Raw genomic sequence first — 19,157 nt, 5'->3', positions numbered from 1 at the left:
TGCTTGAGCTGTTTTGGGAGAGCCAAACCCCTCAGAGCAGTCAGGGCAGCTGGGAAGGGAGAGCAGGAGTCACAGACTGACCAGGAAATCTCTGGCCTCGGGAACGTGCATGTGTGTGGTGGGGCATTTCATCCAGCTGTCCCCGTCCCAGTGGGGCGAGGGTGGCATGGAGATGTTGGCATCCATCCGCTGCAGGTTTGTGAGTGAGAGCACGTGTGCCCCACAGAGCCCACTTCTCCATCACAGCGTTTCCTCTCTGGAAGGAACATTTCTCCCTCATTGCAGCATGTGACCTGCAAACAGCCAGACGCTGCTTGCTGCCTGTTTCTTTCTGTCTCTCTGGTAGCTGTGAGTGTCAGGTCTGTGCCATGACGGGGTTCCTGTCCCCGCTGGTGTCGGGCACCAGCCGCTTGCAGAGGGATGCAGAACAAACAAATGGGCCCCCATTTCCGAAAGTCACTTCCTGTTTTCCTACACACCTCCAAAGGCACTTCCCGTCCCCTGGCCTGGCTGGGAGTTCATCACTCTGCCAAAAGGGTGGCAGGGGCAGATGCAGCTCCTCCCAGAGCAGCTGAAGGGAGGGGCTGGGGTTGGTGTCCCCTGGGGAGGCGAGCCGGGGTGGTGAGAGCTCCTGGGTGAGAAGCCCTTGTGTCCCCCTCCAGATGTGACTCTTGTCTTGGTCCCTTTTGATCTTTCCCTTTTTTCCTCATTCCTTGTCCCTCTTCTCTTCCTCCTATTTCTCAGCTGTGTCCTTCTCATTCTGTCTGTTTGGTTGTAACTATCCTGGATGTCCAACTTAGGTTGTGCAGCCCTGGGACATGCAAGGGCTCTGGGAGAAGGGAGCTCTTCCACTTGTGGTGGGATACTATGTCCTCAAATCTGCTTTCTCTCCCTCTCCTCCTCCTTACTGCCTGTCTTCTCTTACCATCCTCCTCTGTTTTTTATTCTGTCTGGAAAGGCCAGAATGAGCCACAGGGTGTGCAGTGCACAGCCATGCACAGCAGACAGCAGGATGATGTCAAATCCAGAAACCCCAACTCAAATGTAACAGTGGAGACTAGAAGGAAAATCCCCAAGAAACAGGAAAGGCAGCATACAAAAGTGCCAGCAATAGGGTCACTTCAGCTGTATTGAATATGCACTGAATGAACGACAATTAACACAAGCTAATACATTGCCACTTAGAATGGAAATGCTTCCCAAAGTCTATGGGATGAACAGTAAAGGCAAAGTAGTTCCCCTGGAGGAACACAATTTTTTTGCATTTTAAACATTCTCATTAGAGGGATTTTTGCTCGTCGTTTAAACTGGGAGGGAGGAGGAAACTGTGCTTCAAACTGCAGGTCTCCTCTAAGGGGAGTGCTTGTAACACATTTGGCAGCTCACACATGTGCAGGGAAGAGAGCAGCCTTACTCCCCAGCTGCCTTTCCTGGCTTATTTGGAGGCAGTATCTCCTGCGTCTGTGCTCCCAGGACGGCAGCCTGGCTGTTTGCCCAATCTTAGTCACGTCTTGCTGGAAGCGGGGAAGAGGAAGCTTTTAGGACCATGTCTATGTACACTTGGAAGTTAAAGGGAGAAGATGACAGCTGTTCCTAAAGTGGTGAGAGCTGGGATGCTTTCACAGGTTTGATTTCCCCTTATGGATAAAAGGAGTGCTTGCAGGTCTGTAAGTGCCTGTAAACTCCACTGAACTCTGTGGGACACTAAGTAGTCACTTAACTGCAGAGGGCTCAGGGAAGCAAAGCCTTGGTGTCCCTTTCCTTTCTCCCCACTGTTATAGAGCCTGGCAGGAGCTTAGCCATCCCCTCAGCCTGCATGGTGTTCATGTCCTCCTTGCTGGGTACAGGCCTGTCCTCATGGTGACCCGAGAGGCTTAGCATGCTCCCATGGAGAGGCATCTATGCTCGCTGGGCTCTGTGAAAAGGAGCAGAGATCAGGAATGAAACCATGTTGCTGTTGCTAGAGCCAGCAGATGTGGCTTGAAATGCACAAAGGGCTATTGAATAAGGGGCTATTTTTGCATAACCCTTTCCTAGGTACAGCTGCCACCTGGGGCCAGGCTTGCTGTGTGCTTTGCCGTCTGCCAGAGAGCACCACCGATCCTACTTCTCTTCCCTCTTGCTCTTCCTCACTCCTTCTTATGCTCTTTTTCCCCATCAGACAGTCAGCAAACTGGCCATCCAGGAGGCCAATGTCTCAGTCATGTACAAGTGTATTGCTTCTAATAAAGTGGGTCGAGACGAGCGGCTGATCTACTTCTACGTGACCAGTGAGTACTGCAGACATACCCTCCACCTGCACCAGCCGAGCCCTCTGCTTGAAGTAGGCAGGTCCCTAGACCTGCAGGTCCCTAGACTGTGAGTGAGGCCCTGTGGCTCACCGTTAGCACCTTAAACAGTGACCGGGCAGCCAGCAGGAAAGCAGGGCTACCCCGGAGCTCTGCTGAGTGGCAAAAGCCTGGAGCCCTGGCAGCTGATAGCGCAGGCAGAGTGTGGCAGGCAGACCTGGGGATAATCCTGGAGCAGCCCTGGCAGGTCCTGGGCTGGGGATGTGCCTGGTCCGAGAGCATCCTCTAGTGGCACTGCCCGACCCGCTCCGAGGCGGGGTCCTGCTGGCCCGAGCCCCTCGGCAGGGTTCCCATGGGATTTTGGTGCTGGGAGGGAGCTCAGAACCCAGCAGTGGCCCATCGAGGCGGCATAAGCTTCCTGCCAGCGGTAGCCCGTGCTGGCAGGGGTATGTCGCTATCTGCTGGGGACAGGAGGGAGCCCGGTGTGGGCACAGCAGAGGCTTATCTTCATGCCTTTCTGGACAGACCCTAGAAGCCTGGGCTCACGGCCCTCATAGGTCGTAGCTGTGCTGTCAGAGCCACCGGCTTTTGTGGAGACAGATGAATATTTTCAGTCAGTGCTCCAGTAATGCTCTGCGTGTACAGCTGTCCAGCCTGGCTGTGTAACTGCCTGCACGTGTAAAAGCAGGCACATGTGCAATGCAGAAGGCTGCAGTTGAGCTGAGAGCAGTAACAGCCTAATTCAGACCTTCCGGACTTGTTTCAATTGTGACCCCATCTTAATCTGACCCTGGGACTTCAGCATATCCCTTAGCGCTCGCTGGGCTTAAGCTGTTGGTTGCTAGCAGTTTGCATATCACAGTTCTGCTCTAGACTGGTTTCCTTTACCCTGGCTGAGGACAGGGTGGTCTCCGAGAGCTGAACCCAAGGAGACAATTTCATTTTGTCTGGCAGCTCAGCCATGAAACCTCATTCACGTGTTCATTTCCTTCCTGAAAGCCATTCCAGATGGGTTCGAGATTGAGTCCCAGCCCTCAGAAGAGCCCATAGAGGGGCAGGACCTACAGCTGAGCTGCAATGCAGACAACTACACCTATGAGAACCTGCAGTGGTATCGGCTGAACCTCTCCAAGCTCCATGATGAGGAGGGCAACCCCCTCGTGCTGGACTGCAAGAATGTCCACCACTATGCCACCAAGATGCAGGGGGAGCTGCGCTTCCAGCCCGACTCCAACGATGCGACCTTGCTTCTCACCATCCCCAACATCTCCCTGGGCGAGGAGGGAGACTATGTCTGTGAGGTGCAGAACCGGAAGACCCGGGAAAAGCACTGCCACAAGAAATACATCTCTGTGCAGGGTGAGGGTCCACAGGGCAGGCGGGAGTGACGGAGGAGAGCTGGTGCTCTTGCTGCCATCAGCTTCCCAGTCCATCCCCAGGGGAAGCCATGCAAGCAAGCTAAACTCAAGGTGGCAAAGACAGGGCACCTGGGTTCTCAAGACACCCTTCAGCAGGGATCAGAGACCCAAAGTCCCCCAGGAACACAGATATTCTTTTGATCAATCAGTTTCTCGTTTTCCCTTCCTCCTCTTTGTGCTGCTCCTCCAGCCTTGGAGATCCCCCGCCTCAAGCAGAACCTGACAGACATTTGGGTGAACGTCAGCGACTCCATAGAGATGCGCTGTAAGGTGGACGGCAACCATGTTCCTGAAATCAGCTGGTACAAAGACGAGAAACTGGTGGAAGAAGTGTCAGGTACAGTGGGCTGGGAGTGAATGAAAGGGAGGACATCATGTCCAGTGGCTGGAGCGCTGAACACTGCTAGGTTCTGGGACTTGCTGTGCCCAGGCAAAGGTGCCCGTTCTCTGAATTGCCTGAACTCTGATTTTAATCATGTTCTATCCCAGTTTGATGCTGTCTCACCAGCCAAGTCTGTGCCCTGGGGCCTGGCTCAGCACTGTCTGTGCATGTGCACATTCAGCTGGAGAGCAGAGAGAGAGAGATAAATCATTCATCTTCTTAATCCCAGCGCAGTGCCTGGCATCTCTGCTCAGACAGTGACCAACCCAGATCTCATGGAAGGAACATGGGAAGGATCCAGGCACATTGCAGAGGGAAAGGAACACGTCCTAGAGCTGAAGCAGAGCTTGATGCACCAGCTGGACTGCCTGGGCACCATCCCCATCCAGTGTTGTCTGCAGGGCTTTCTCCCCCTCCAGACGCTGCCTGGGGAAGGCCCCTCCAGTGTATTTCTGGGGCCATCAGGCCACAGAAGACAGCCTCTACCAGCTGGTGCAATTTCATTCTGCCATCTAAAATGAACCAGCCAAAAAACAGGAGCCTTATTTTCAGCCTGAATGAGTCCAGGATATAATCCCCCCTCCCTGTGAGTAACCACCGGAACTGTCTGTGCCTTACAGGGATCGACCTGGCAGACTTCAACCAGAGGCTGAGCATTCAGAGGGTGAGGGAAGAGGATGCTGGGCTCTACCTGTGCAGCGTCTGCAACGCTAAGGGCTGTGTGAACTCCTCGGCCAGTGTCTCTGTGGAAGGTACGAGCAGCCATGACACCCCTGGGGATGAAGGGGGGGAGTAGGAGTGTGGCCAAGGTCCCATGCCCCTTCCGTGTGACACCAGGCAGCAGGAGGCAGTGAAAGTCCCTAGGCCTTGCTGGTGGCATGGTGCTCTCACAGGAGGATCTGTAGCCCAGAGCATGTTTAGCTCAGGCAAACACACCTCCCCAGTCTCCCCTCATCCTGAAGCAGGCCACAAGGGACAGCTGTGCCTGGGGCACGGAATGGGAATCTCTGAAGCTATGATTTCCCTCCTGTCCCACAGGCTCTGATGACAGGACCAATGTGGAGATTGTCATTCTGATTGGGACTGGGGTTATCGCTGTTTTCTTCTGGATTCTCCTTATCCTCATCTTCTGTAACATCAAAAGGGTACGTGACTCTCTCTGTCCCAGGGCAGGGGAGGTGGCTTAGTGGGGTGTGGGGCAACACCATTGCTGTGATGTGGGGCTCTATGACAGCATCTGCTAAAAGGAGGCCATTAAGTGTTGCTTCAAGTACTCTCACTGCCAAGGATGGGGTGCATAAGGGCTGTGGTAAAGGAGGTGACAGGGAATGGCCTTTGCCAGGGGGAAGCAGGTCAAGGCAGGCAAAGGAACCAAATCCCCACTGGGAGTCAGCACTCAGTGCAGGGAGGGCATCTCCTCACCCTTTGTTTTGGCTGATTCCTGCAGCCTGCCCACGCAGACATCAAGACGGGCTACCTCTCCATCATCATGGACCCTGGCGAGGTGCCCTTGGAGGAGCAGTGCGAGTACCTGCCCTACGACTCCAGCAAGTGGGAGTTCCCACGAGACCGCCTGCGCCTAGGTGAGCCAGACCCCCTCCCTGCCACTGCAGGCTGTAGCAAGGGCTTCCTGCCAGCCCTTCAAACTCATCCTCCAGGTTTCTTACACACCTTTGTGTATTTAATGCCTTCTCTCTGCCTCAGGCTTTCCATCTTCTTCCCCAGACTGTCCCTAAAGTCCAGCTGTGCCTGGGAAATCTCTTTGGGTCTGTCTATGGACAACTGTAAGCCCAGACTCTCCCAGTGTACCCACACAGGCATCACTGAGACCAGAAGACCTCTGAGCATGCTTTAAAATACATTCCCATATTCTCCAGGTGGCAATCTGGACAGAACAGCCCAGTCCACAGCAAGTACCCCAAGTTCAGGACCAGGGCTGCATCCATTATCGTCTTCATGCCAAGACAGCCACCTGCAGTCTCTTCCTTCTGTCTGGGAAGGTTAAAAGGGCTGCAGACTACCTTTGACGCACAGAGCAGTGACATTAGCCCTGGCTGCTCTGCTGCAAGGTGTCACGTTTACCTCTCCCACATGCTCTGCTTGAGGGCAACAAACAGCCCCTCACTTCTGCAGGGCCATTTCCTTCCTCTGCTTTGTCCATGCCAGCTCTGTCTCAGTTCCTCCCATCATCCTTTCTCTTATTCTCACTGACAGAGCAAGCAGCCACCTGGGAAGGGCACACGTTCCATTCCTTCCTTTTCCTTTATGATGTTTTTTCTTTCTTCTTCCCATTGTTTCCTGTTGGGTTTTTGTTTTTTCATTCCATTCTGCCTGTGCCGCACCTGCCTTCCTTCACACTGCCTCTCTCCTTGCCCATAGGTAAAGTCCTGGGTCACGGTGCCTTTGGGAAGGTGGTGGAAGCATCAGCATTTGGGATCAATAAAAGTAACAGCTGTGAGACAGTAGCAGTCAAAATGCTGAAAGGTATGTGGACAGCAAAGCAGAATATGCAGTCTGTGTGGACAGCAAAGAATGAGGCACCTGCCAGGGAATGTCCACCCTGTAAATACCTGTCTTTTGCATAAAGCATTTGTTAAGGTCCTGGAAAATGTTTTATCTCCCACAAGCACTCCTGGATGCTTCTGCTTGAGCCAGCCCTGAACTAGGGGAGAGGAGCTGGAGCCAGCCTTTTAATTTATGGCTTCTTAGCCTCAACACAGTTGATCCTCTTGGCCTTATAGATACTTTAGCCCCATTCAGTTGCACTGGGAAGCAAGTGGCAGAGCAGAGAGCAGGAACTTGGGGAACTCGGCTTTCAAGGAAATTTAGCTGTCTGCAAAGGCAAAGAATTAAATCTGTCTCAAAGGATGAACAGGAATCCAGAGCCCCTCTTTGTCAGGTCACTAAAGGAAGTGTTGCTTCCAATTCCCTTCTTCCAAATGTGCCTGTATTTCATGTTTATGGGCCAGGTTCAGAGCTGGGTAAGGAAGCAGGTTCTAGCTCTTACCCAGCTCTGAGGGCTAAATGGCTTTGCATCCAAAGCCTGGTCAATCCAAAGTGAGATTTTAAGTTTCTATAGCCACGCTTTCAAACAGGCATCCAGAACATTATTCTGTAATTTGGCACCCAACAAAATACTGAGGCAGTTTCTGGCCAGCAGTGTCCTGTATGTGGAAACTGAGTCATGGCTCATCTCAGCAGCACTTACCATTGCAAGCGTACAGATGATCTTCACAGCAATTGCAGAGGGAGGCCTGGCCATGCAAGGTTGCTTTACAGTCCTTTGAGGCATGGCTCTCACCTGGCCCATCAGCTGCATTTCAAGAGGATGCTTGTGTCTCTCAGACTTTACAAACTCCCAAGTAAGGCAAAATGCATATGGGGAGCAGAGGAGTACGAAAAAGGCACACAAAACCAGAGAACAAACCCTGAGTGTAAAACAGAGGATCAAGAGTTGGTGCGAATTAGGCACTCAGAGAGAAAATGCAGTTCAGAGAGTTGGCAGGGGCACAACACTGTGTTTGTTATTGGAGAGGAATCATAAAAAGATATTCTGGATTTGAGCTGAGACAGCTCCTGTCTTCAGTCATGATCAAAAGACTCAGATGCCTTTTGTTTCTAATTTTCCTTCAGGTTTTTTTATGGCTTGTTATCTCTGTTTGGAGGCTGAAAGGGCAGAGATTCAAAAATGTGCATCTGTATGTAAGCCTCAGGTGATCTTTTTCGCTGCACAACTACCACAAAGAAAAATCTGTGGGGCACAGGCTGTGTTGTCCTTTGCTCTGGATCCCTGCACCTGCAGCGAGCACCCTATATATTACAGCAGAGATCCTGGGATCTCCAGAGAAGGCTCTGATGTTTCCTATGGAAACAGGCAAAAACAAAATATACCAAGGCTTTGGGGTGTCAGCCTCCTCAGCGAGACTCACGTTAACACTCTACTAAGAGAAGGGTGGTGAGGGGTAGTGAAAAGCTGTGAGGAGGCATCATGACATGGTTTGTGTGTTTCCAGAGGGAGCCACCGCAAGCGAGCACAAGGCACTGATGTCAGAGCTGAAGATCCTCATTCACATCGGGAATCACCTCAACGTGGTGAATTTGCTGGGTGCCTGTACCAAACCCAATGGTAAATATCCCAGGGCAACAGGCTGTGCCTGCTCCCAGAGATCAGTGCTTGTCCCCTTGTGTCCTTTCTGCTGGCCACATCTGTGACCGCAGGGACATGTGGGGATGTTACCAGTGTGTCTGTGTGCACTTAGCGCAGGTGCCACAGCTCAGCAGGGCTGCACATAACATGAGTCAGGGACAAATTCTGACCATCCCAAGCCCTTACCTCTTCCCCTGACCTTTGGTATCTTCTCACCAGGTCCACTCATGGTTATTGTTGAGTTCTGCAAGTATGGAAACCTCTCCAACTACCTGCGGGCCAAGCGGGAAGGATTCAGTCCTTACAGGGTAAGTAGCTTCCTTTTCCCGTAGGGACCTGTCCCATGTCTAGGGAAGGAAGACATGTAGCCTGAAACATGATCTGACAGTGGGACAAAGACACCCTCTATCTAGCAGCACATCAACTCTACACAGTGATCCTGGTTCACGTGCACATCAGGGAAATAATTTCTTCCTGCAAGGGAAGATAGGTGCTTCCAGGCCAGAATTACAGTCTGGAAAAGACTGTGCAGCTCATGGGTGCAGGGGTTACAGCGTGTGTTGTCTGCTGAGGTTTTTGTTTTGGTCTCGTTGCCAGGAGAAGTCTCCCAGGCTGCGTATTCAGGTCCAGTCCATTGTGGAGGCAGTGAGAGCAGACAGGAGGAGTCGTTCTGGGACTAGCGACGGCGCTATCTTCAACCGCTTTCTGATGCACAAAAGCCAGACAGCGCAGCCAATCCAGGAAGGTAAAACTGTAGCCTTGGCAGCAGCTCCTCACCTGACCCACCAAAAAATTGCCAGAGTTGGCTAACTTGGGGAATGTGTAGGGCATGACAGTGGGCAGCTGGGACCCAGCCTTTCAGCTGATCACTCCACTGTTGCATGGCAATTCCCCGAACAAGGCTATTACAGCCATGTTGTCTTTTGTAATAGACTCTCGAAACCCAGAAGGGAGGATTATGTTCCTCTGGATTTTTTTTTTAGCCTAAAGAAAGGAGAATTGAAGGGGATCTCAGTGGGTCCTCCTCGGGACAGGAATGATGAGTTGACCCTCAAAGTCCCTGCCAGCCCTGTTCCCCACAACTCTGTCTGACTGACATGTGCTGGAGGCTGGACTCATTCTCCTCACACTTCAGCAGGTTCCCGCTGTGTGCTTTCTGCCACCTAAGCAGAAAATCCTAGAGGGGAGCTAGTTACTCCAATTAGCACTGAGGACTAGCTGTATCTCACCAAGAGGCTGACTGTATCCCACAGTCCTGGAGAGAGGCAAGGAGGACAAGAGACTGCTCACTGTCTAATCATTTTCTTGTACTCCTGGACAGTGGATGACTTGTGGCAAAGTCCCTTGACCATGGAAGACCTGATCTGCTACAGCTTCCAGGTAGCACGTGGCATGGAGTTCCTGGCATCCCGAAAGGTGAGTTCACCCTTTCCTTCGCTCCACTCTTCTTTTGTGCATGCCTGACCAGAGAAGGCCTGCCTACAGCCACTTTACAGGTGACACAGAGAGATTCAGTGGTCTGCCTCACACATCTCAGGAGGTCTGAGAACACAAAGATGTACACAAATATAGGAAATTGGTCCTCTTGCATGTCATCCTCTCCTTAACCATCTCCTTTTAATCCTTAGCTCCTTCCCACTTCCACCATTCCCCTATTACAGCTCAGGTTCACAAGGCGGGGGGGAGGGGGGCTCTGCATTTTCTGATGGTGGTTCCTGTCCCTCTGATTTTGCCCCTTCCTCTTCGTGTGCCCTCAGTGCATCCACAGAGACCTGGCAGCCCGCAATATTCTGCTGTCTGAGAACAATGTGGTAAAGATCTGTGACTTTGGCCTGGCCCGAGACATCTACAAGGACCCCGACTACGTCAGGAAAGGCAGTGTGAGTGCCATCTTCTCAAACCCTATACAGATTATGCCCCATTGAGTCGTTCCTAAACTACTCTGGGGATGGAATAAACTAAGGATAAGATGAAAATGGAGGAGTGGAACCACTTGTGTGGCTGGGACCAGGAACTGTTGGCCCAGTGATGTATGTGCTGTCATCCTTCTCCACCACCAGACCTCTGTCTCCTTCCTTCTGCCTCTCAGCCTGTTATTAACTTGCTCTTCTTTCTTTATACTCGTTCCTTGCCCTTTCAGTGTCTTCATCCCTCCCTCTGGCCTAACCAAACCTCCATTCCTCCATGGAGACAGAAGCAGGGCTATCAGCTCTGGTTTACTTTCATCCTGTTGCTAGTGCAAGGGCTGTCCTGAACGCTTGTGCCTTGCCTCTCCCTCCTGCAGGCCCGTCTCCCACTTAAGTGGATGGCTCCAGAGAGCATCTTTGACAAGGTCTACACTACCCAGAGTGATGTCTGGTCCTTTGGGGTCCTCCTCTGGGAAATATTCTCACTAGGTGAGTGCTAATGAGGGTCACATGCTGCTGAGGGAGACCTCCCTTCCCATGTAGCATCTTGGTGGATATGTCTGTGCAGGAGGCCCTGATGTTCTGAAGCACATCTAAGGAGTGATGGGTAGAGGCATCGGTGTAGGCAAAAAAATATGGAGGCCATATCCACCTACAAACAGGGTGATGGGGAGACAGGCATGCAGAGGTGGCCTCCAGCTCACTGAGGCAGAGCGGCCTGTCTCAGGCAGCACCAAGGACTTGGGCTGTGTATAAGTGACCACATCTGCCAGTGTTTTGGGAGGAAGGGCAGTCCCAGAAGGACTGGTTTCTGCTGGCACATTTCATGTTCCCCCGCCTCTTCAAACCTCCTTTAGGGGCATCTCCATACCCTGGAGTCCAGATCAACGAGGAGTTCTGCCAGAGGCTGAAAGACGGTACCAGGATGAGAGCCCCAGAGTACGCCACAGCAGAAATGTGAGTCAGAAACCCTACAGATCCTAGCACTGGTCAGAGCAGAGCTCTCTGTGGGATAGTAGAAACCTCCTAGGTTCCAGCATAGGGCAGGACAGGCCCCTCTGTGGGATGCAAAGACCTTTCAGCCAGGGTGGGGGATGAGCCAATGCATCCTTCACTCCAGGCAGCTATCTAGGTACCCTTGCATACCCACACTGGGATAGGTCTGTAAGTGGGCAATGTGCTTTCCTGCTCTGAAGTGTGTCAGAGGTGTCTGAATTAGCTCCTTGCACACTGTTATATTCAGTGCATAAAGAACCAACCCTCTTCCAGTAGGTCCACATGGACAATGTGCTGGGGGGTGCTGAGCTTTCTTTCACAGTGCGGGTACATGCTGTTCTAGCGGGCACCATGTGGGTGGGAGCTGCAGAGTGGGGTAGGAGGGGGTTTCTGTGGCATAAACCCAGCATCTCTTCTTGGCAGTTACCGTATAATGCTGAGCTGCTGGCATGGTGATCCCAAAGAGAGACCAACTTTCTCTGACCTGGTGGAGATACTGGGGAACCTTCTTCAGGAAAATGTCCAGCAGGTGAAAACCTCTCTGTGTCCCTGCTCAGCTCCAGAACAGCTCTTTCTTCTCCCACTGCTAGCTCCCTTGCTGTGCCCCCCTCTGACTCCCTGGCCAATGCAATACCTTTGTGCAGGCCAAGGGATAACACAGGGTTTCCTGGATCAGAGAGGTCTGTTTCCCAGAACTACTGGAGAGCTCATTTCTGTGGTAGCCCTCTTGCTGCATCCTAATATAGCTCCACTCCTTGCAGGGCGGGTACCCTCTCAGTCATCATTCCAGTATTTCCATCTTAATCCCCAGATGATTATTTGAAATTTTTCAGCTGAGTCAAGGCCCTGGCACTCCTGCCTCCCACATGCCCGCATAATGAAAACCAGGACTTCAGCAGGGTTTCTGAAACTCTATCCTCGGATCTAAATGTCAGGGCCATGTGAACCCAACAACTGTTCCATTACAGCAGTCAGATATACAAATTTCTGTGAAACTATTACTAATCACTGCCATGCAGTATCTCAGCAGGACTTCTAACTGCAATGAGCGTGCAGCTCTGATTTTAACATTTTCTTGATGTTCCATTTCATAAAATGAAAGCTAAATGCTTAAATAGGAGTACTGTCTCATCCTGACATTCCTGATTTTAACCTTTCAGCCCTGGATCCCAGCACAGGCATGACTAAGCTACAGTGATGTGCACCTGGAGCACAGTGCTCTGTCCATGTAGGCTAGAGAACTGTAGGTGCCATAGGACTGGGTTGTTTTCCTGCTCATGCACATCTCCATGCACCTGCAACACTTGCAGCTACTTAAATGCAGAGGGCACAGAAACCTCCAACCAAATATTTTGTCCCAGAGAAACAAAAGACAAACCAAAAACTTCCCTCTCCAACTCTGACAGCTTCTGCTTGTAGGGCCCTTTCTTGTGGGAAAGCACTCCCCTTCTTCTGAGGCCACTCACTGTTCTTCCTACCAGGAAGGGAAGGATTACATCCCGCTGAACGACTCTCACAGCTCAGAAGATGATGGTTTCTCCCAGGTGCCTTCCTCTGTCCAGCAAAACTCAGATGAAGAGGACTTTGACATGAGGATACGCTGCCACAGCCTAGCAGCAAGGTGAATCCCCTCTGAAAAGGACATAGAGTCCAGCAGGCAGCCAGCAGCCTGAGCTGTAAGGGAGCCTGAGGGATATGGGATGAACCCAGTGGCAAGAGGTTGGAAAAATCCCAGGTGATCAGGTGTGATCCAAGCATTTAGGCACTAGCATCTTGCTTATAAAAGCAAAATCACTTTCCTTTGATGATGAGAAAGAGCCCCTGATGCGTAAGCCTATGGCATTCCTTCTCCTGCTTCCAGCTACACTGCCAGAGCATCATCCTGGTCCATCAGGTAGATGAGGAAAGAAGGTGTCACCTGCCCTTCTGCTTGTGCAGGAGCTTCATCCTATCTGTTCCTAACTAACCCAAACAATTAGGCCTAGGCTTCTCATCTCTGGGGAGCTGTGATAGTGTGAGGCCTAGGATTTATATGACATTACTCTGCTTATCCAGAGTGGAGGGGTAATCAGGGCCTCATTGAATCAGCAAGTCTGGGTGCTCCCCACTGCAGAAGTATGGGGTTAAGAGGCCTAAAGTGACTCTATTCCCCTCCCAAAATCCACCATTTGGGTCATCTGCCTCCCTGCATACTTCGGTTGCATGGAGAGGAGGTTGGGTCCAGGTCCTGTTTATTCAGGACATTGACTCTGTTGGTTTTACTGAATACAGTATGCTTCTGTCAGCAGATACTACAACTGTGTCTCGTTCCCTGGTTGTTTGACGGGAGGAAATCAGATCAGGTGTCCATCCAGGATAAAGACATTTGAAGAGTTTCCCATGACACATACAATGTACAAGGCACACCCGGTGAGTAGCATCTGAGTGGGGTTGAGCAGGGGGCAAAGAAATGTTCAGCTGTTTCCTGACAGCTTTGCTGTTAAGATCATGGAAGGAAGATCACTCCTATCTAATGTCAGTCTGTCTGTGTCATTCCTGTTCAGTCTGTCCAGTCCTACGCACATTCATTTCTCCACTTGGCACATTGGGGTTTCTCTACAGCACAGCTTGTACTCCCCGAGTGTGAAATAGGGAGGTTAGATCTACAAGCAAGGACTATAAAGGATCTCAGAGAAAAGCCTGATCTTCACCCTTCTCAAATATGTAAACAGGGTCTGGTTAAGCATACTGAAACCCATCCAGGACTAGGTAAACCCAGAGTCCTTGTCTGCACCTCCCTAATCTTGACCCACACAGTTGTGTGCAGCAGGAGCCCTCCTGGCCTCTCTAAACTGGGCTGGTACTTATATCTTCTATAGCAGCAAAACTTAAGTAATCCCCTTAGTGTCAGAGGAAGATCTCACCTCTCACCGAGTTGAGGGTAATACATCTTCCAGGCAGGCAGCACTCTTTTTTTTTTTTTCCCCGTAAGTGGCACTGAACTGCACACACAAATCCTACCTTTGTACATACTGCTTTTAAGAAGGTGCCTAAGAAACTCTTCCAGCAAGACCAAGGAGCATGCTGGTAAAGTGCCCCTACTCCTTTTTTCCCATCACAGAAACACATGATCTCATGTCCTGAATGATTCCTTCTCCCTTCCCACTCTGATCAGCCGACAGGGATGTTACTGATAACTCCTGTTGCTTCCTTCCAGGACAATCAAACAGACAGTGGGATGGTTCTGGCATCTGAGGAATTTGAGAGGATAGAAAACCGACACAGAAAAGAAGGTGGATTCAGGTACTCCTTAAGTCTAGCCACGCAGACCTCCCTGCTGCCAAATGCAGTGAGACCAGGCGGCAGCTCTCGGTGTCTCCCCATAGGGTATGTCTCCTGGGGCTCTCAGCAGCAGCAGAGCTGTGGGCCCTGTGCCAGATAAGTCCATGCACACATTAACAAGAGGCAAAGTGCATGAAGAACAGACCTGCCTGCTGCTTCCTAGGGTTTAAAAATATAAACTGTGCCCATTCAACTGATCAAAACATGTTCCACGGGGTATGAAAATTTGTCCGTTAAGATAATGAGACACAGTGACGGTGTTAATAGGACTCTTAATGCTTATTGACATTTTCTGGTGAAATGTGTCAGGGCTTGTTCAAGCGGTGGCAGCTGGGATGGATGGAAACTATGCGGCTGCCACCTCCCTCCCCCAGCCCTGACCCCTGTGGTACAGGGCCCTGAAGCGGCATTGCAGGGATGGTACAGGCCTTAGGACTTCCCACATGCCGGTACTGAGCCAGGCGGGTTGAGCTGGCGGGCTGACGATGTTATAGATGGTTATGTCCTTGCCCCAGGCTTGGAAACTGGGTGAGAACCTGTCCAGCTCATCTCTGCTTGGTGCCAGAGCAGGCTGGGACCTTGTCTCCATGACACTGTGTTGAGCAAACCATGTCAGCTCATGTATAGGCAAGGCCAATCCCAAGCCTCTTCCTCACCTTCTCTGCCTTCCAAAATCAGATCAGACTGGTCATTGTCTTCTCCCTTAGCCATAGCCTTGTGGCCTCTCTGCTGTTGTATCAGACTGTCTCCTGCTTCTTGTCCTTGTCCTCTTTTCCCTAAGGCACGTTCCCATTGTCTCCTACACCATGGGCTACCTGGCATCCTGTCTCCTGGAAAATACTGCCCTTAAACCTCTCCTTGAACGTGTCCCTGCCCTTGCTCTTGTGACTTCTTGCTAGTCGCCTGATACTGGCAGGTGCTGAGATGAGGTTGCCGATTTCCTCCCACATCTTCTTCATCATCTTCTTTCGTTTCCTTTCCCCCATCCTGGCTGTTGGTTTGTACCAGATTCTGTTACTCCTGCCAGGTCTAGCAGCAACTGAGGCAATGTCACTTTTCTCTCCCTGCTCGTTGGGGTTCCAACCCTTCCCTGGGCTTCCCAAAGGTATCTAGAAGAGCTGAAATAACTCGGTTGCCAAGTCAGATTTTTCACAAAACATATGGGCTGTGCTTAGGTTTAGAGCAAGGCCTGGTGTTGTGCTTTGAAATGGAGGTGTAGGTCCATTCCTGACTATGCCTCTGCCCCGTGCATTGGCAGATGATGTTTCCTGAAGCTGCAATCTCTCTAGGCAGGACAGAGATTTTCCAGGAGTGCTACGATCGATCTTCTGTGTGTCTTTCCCTCACAGCAGTAAAGGGCCCAGACGAACTGCGGAGCTGCCAGGGGAACAGTCGGACCTGCGGGGCAGATGTCGGCCATCGTACGGGTCCCAAGTCGGAGGCCAGACTTTTTACAACAGTGAATACGGGGAGCTGTCAGAACACTCTGAGGACGGCAGCTGCACCCCGCCTGGAGAGGGGTCCAGCCCCCCTGCTCTCCACGCTTCCTTCTTCTCCGAGCAGTACTAATGGCATCAGGCCCTGGAGGCGCCTGCTGAGGCATCGCCTCTCACCCTCCAGGCGTGTCATCAGGGTCACTCAGAGCTTCTCCTTCAACCCATGCCCAACCCCAGCAGGGAACCTACTCCGAACGGACGGGGAACACAGAAGTCCTTGGGACCGCAGCACCTCCAGCTGCAGCTTCCCTGTGCTGGGACTGGAGAGAGCGCCTCGCTGATTCCTCACGTTCCTTTCCTTCCTGTGGCTCAGACAGATACATTCTGCCAGGAAGTGGGTGCCTGTGTTCAGCACTACAGCACCTTCTGCCTAGCATCCAGCCTCCACTCAGATCAGCTTGCCATTCAGAAAGCCCATTTCAGGTCAGATATAAATAGATCTGTCTTAGTCTCAACTTTCTTCCGGGTGTGCAGCCTGAATATTTTTCCTTGGATTGCTTCCTCCTCCTCTCCTCATGATGTCAGCTGCTGAGCTGCAGAGCAGAATCAAAGGGAAGAAATCCCTAGTGGTATTAGCAGCAAGAGCAGGACATTTTAAAGAGGTGTATGGAGAGATCTCTAGGGATCTTTGTAAATGTTCATGCACACTGTTCATTCTGGGTAGGTGCCAGCCTCTCCATCTCCTCTGCAAGCCCACACCCCTGTCATCTCTGCTGGGGGGGGAAACCTGTCAATCTGCTTTTATTACCAGGATTATTTTAGCCATCTCAACACAGCTAGTGCTGAGTAGGTCATCAGCTGATGGCAAGAGTCCTCCCAGTGAGATAAATAGCAACTCTTTTTGCAGGCCCAGTGCAAAACAGGGTTTCAGATGATCTGTGCTGGGAGCAGGTTACTCACAGGTCTGCTGCTCTCGCCTTCCCCTTCTCCCAGAGTAGTGCTGAGATCATTTGTTGCTCGAGTGAGAAATTAAAGCAAAGCTGTGTTAATTTCAGCTAGTTTCTAAACATAGAGTGAAAATGGGTTGTTTGCTGGGAGGAAAAGGATCAAAGTGGTAGGGAGGGAAATGTTTATTTTCAAGTTGCTGCAAGGGTGTTAGACACAATGGAAGGAACAGAGCTCCAGCAATGAGGTGCAGCATCCCCTTGTGTGTTGGCATCACCGAGCACATGGAGGGCAGCGCTTGGCTGGTGCTCAAGCCCCCATTCTCCTGGATGAACAGTTCTGCACCGTGACCCTTCATGCCACCCTAGTTCCCTGGCTCTGAGGAGGCACTTTGCCCCATCATCTCCCCTCCAGTTTCTGTTGCAAAGCCACCAGCACAGCGTACCTGTCTCTGGGGGATTAAGAAACATTTATTTGCTGAGGAAACATCTCACCACTTGGGCCTTCTGTTTCTGAAAGATACCATGTGAATTCAGAGCTCTGGGGAACCTCTGCAGCCCCTGTCTACAGATTTCTGTGCTGCTGCCTCACCACTTCCCACCTACTTCTTTCCATCCTGCTCACAATCCGAGAGCTCAGCCACAGAGCACGGTTACATCACTGTCAGAGGAGTCTGCGTGAAGAGGCTCGTCTGAACAGCTTGTCATCATCTCTTCTCCCACATGCCCGTGGCTGGCAGAGCTCCTTGCACCAGGACATCTCAGCACCGGAGAGTTTCTGCTTGTGGGCCACACCTGTGTGCACAGAACCAAGGGTTTGGTTTGGACTTTTTAAAATTGTGTTTCTTGTCAGGCGTACTGCTTTCCCACACTGTATTTCTTTTCCAGCAGAGGGTTTTATGTGTTTCCTGACGTGAGCCTGAGTCCTTACAGATGACTTTCCCAAGTCTTAATTATAGTTCTCCGCACAAGTGTAATGGGGAGATTTATTTAGCACATGGGAAAACAGATACTCTAAGCCTGTGCAGAGCGCCCAATGTTCCCCTCCCTTTTTGTGTCAGCAGGATGACGTGGCTGTGATTTCCACAGCAAAAAGAGGCAGAAAACCAGACCAGCTTGAGCCAAACTGGCTCAGGACACAGAATTGGAAACTGCATGTGACGATGAATTCCCTGCCTTCTACTGGTGTCCCCTGAAGTTGCCAGGAATTTAAGCATCTTTAAGTAATTGTTATGACTCAGTAAGAACCCTCTGGCAGGAGATGCTGGAGAGCCAGGCCAAGGAGGTAGGACAGCCAACAGAGTGTAGGCCAGACCAAATTCTCCTCATCTTGCCCTGGTTCTTGAACTGGTGGTTCCCTTGACAGAAGGAAGGCTGCATGTGCCCAGTGCTGCTGGAGGTCTCCACTGGCATTCACATGGGTGGAAGGTGAGAGACTGCTGAGCTAGATTCAGGCTGCTTGCTTGGTGATGGGCATCCATAGGACCCAAGTTCTCTTGTTTCCAGTGTTTCACAAACAGTTTTCTGCCTGGAAACACAGCCGCATCTGAAAGAGGGCCCAAGAAAGAGGCCTATAAATTAAATAATAGTTGAAAAACAGAATTCCAAAGTAGCTGCAAGTCCTTGTCCATATGTGAGGGATAGAAACATACTAGCAAAGCATGACTCTTGCCGGGCACTGGCAGGATTCCTTAGCAGAAAGGGGACAGAAGCATCTGAGCACCCTGGCTGGCTGTCAGCACTCCCAACCAGCCAGGACAGCTGCACTTTGTCGCTAGGTTCAGCTGTAAATTGCTCACGAGCATCCTTGTGGAGAAGGGTTACTGCATCAGAGCCATTGTTAACGTTCTCCTGCTTCACTCTGGGGAAAGCACTGGCGTGACATCTGATTTTTCAACATTCGAATAATTTGGCCCAACAGAAGTTTATTTTTTCTCTTTTGCACTATCTTGAGGTGGGGGATGGAATCGGATCCTACTGTATCTGCACCAACAGCATTGCATGAACAATGCAGCCGTGATAGGAGCAAACGCAGGCTCCTCTTCAGACACTCCTGCTGATGAAGAACAATTGTAGCGTGGGATATTGTGGAGCTGTTGGAACAATTGTACTTTCACTCTCTTAAAAGTATACTAAAATTGGAGTTTACGGACCTGATACACTTCCCCACACTCTTGCATTATTTCTGGCTTTTTTTTTTTTTTAAGTGTCTCCAGATAAGCATGAGCATGAAATGAAGCTGATCTGTTTTGGTTTTAAGATGTGAGCCAACGGTGTTGTCTGTCTTTCCACAGCGACAAGGGAGTATTTCAACTTTA

At 51.1% G+C, this 19,157-nt stretch overlaps 1 protein-coding gene across 2 annotated transcripts in view; it reads left to right on the top strand.

The window, feature by feature from the left end:
- FLT4 (fms-related tyrosine kinase 4) overlaps positions 1-18,457 on the top strand; it is a 36,651-nt gene extending 18,194 nt beyond the window's left edge. The window contains exons 11-29 of one of the 2 annotated variants that reach the window (XM_010288915.1): positions 2,162-2,270; positions 3,288-3,647; positions 3,897-4,043; positions 4,709-4,840; positions 5,127-5,233; positions 5,536-5,671; positions 6,468-6,572; positions 8,101-8,214; positions 8,455-8,543; positions 8,833-8,980; positions 9,557-9,651; positions 9,993-10,115; positions 10,520-10,631; positions 11,000-11,099; positions 11,562-11,667; positions 12,620-12,759; positions 13,427-13,547; positions 14,335-14,420; positions 15,809-18,457. In XM_010288915.1, the coding sequence (XP_010287217.1) occupies positions 2,162-2,270; positions 3,288-3,647; positions 3,897-4,043; positions 4,709-4,840; positions 5,127-5,233; positions 5,536-5,671; positions 6,468-6,572; positions 8,101-8,214; positions 8,455-8,543; positions 8,833-8,980; positions 9,557-9,651; positions 9,993-10,115; positions 10,520-10,631; positions 11,000-11,099; positions 11,562-11,667; positions 12,620-12,759; positions 13,427-13,547; positions 14,335-14,420; positions 15,809-16,028 (2,550 nt within the window). In that variant the 3' untranslated portion in view covers positions 16,029-18,457. The remainder of the gene's footprint in view (positions 1-2,161; positions 2,271-3,287; positions 3,648-3,896; positions 4,044-4,708; positions 4,841-5,126; positions 5,234-5,535; positions 5,672-6,467; positions 6,573-8,100; positions 8,215-8,454; positions 8,544-8,832; positions 8,981-9,556; positions 9,652-9,992; positions 10,116-10,519; positions 10,632-10,999; positions 11,100-11,561; positions 11,668-12,619; positions 12,760-13,426; positions 13,548-14,334; positions 14,421-15,808) is intronic. The other variant, XM_010288907.1, reaches the window with a different exon arrangement.
- Positions 18,458-19,157: the final 700 nt, after the last annotated feature.

This window comes from Phaethon lepturus, unplaced genomic scaffold, assembly GCF_000687285.1.
Source record: "Phaethon lepturus isolate BGI_N335 unplaced genomic scaffold, ASM68728v1 scaffold26140, whole genome shotgun sequence".
NCBI classification, from domain to species: domain Eukaryota; kingdom Metazoa; phylum Chordata; class Aves; order Phaethontiformes; family Phaethontidae; genus Phaethon; species Phaethon lepturus.
The sequence above is the reverse complement of the archived record's forward strand: the minus strand, read 5'-3'. Positions and strand labels throughout refer to the sequence as shown.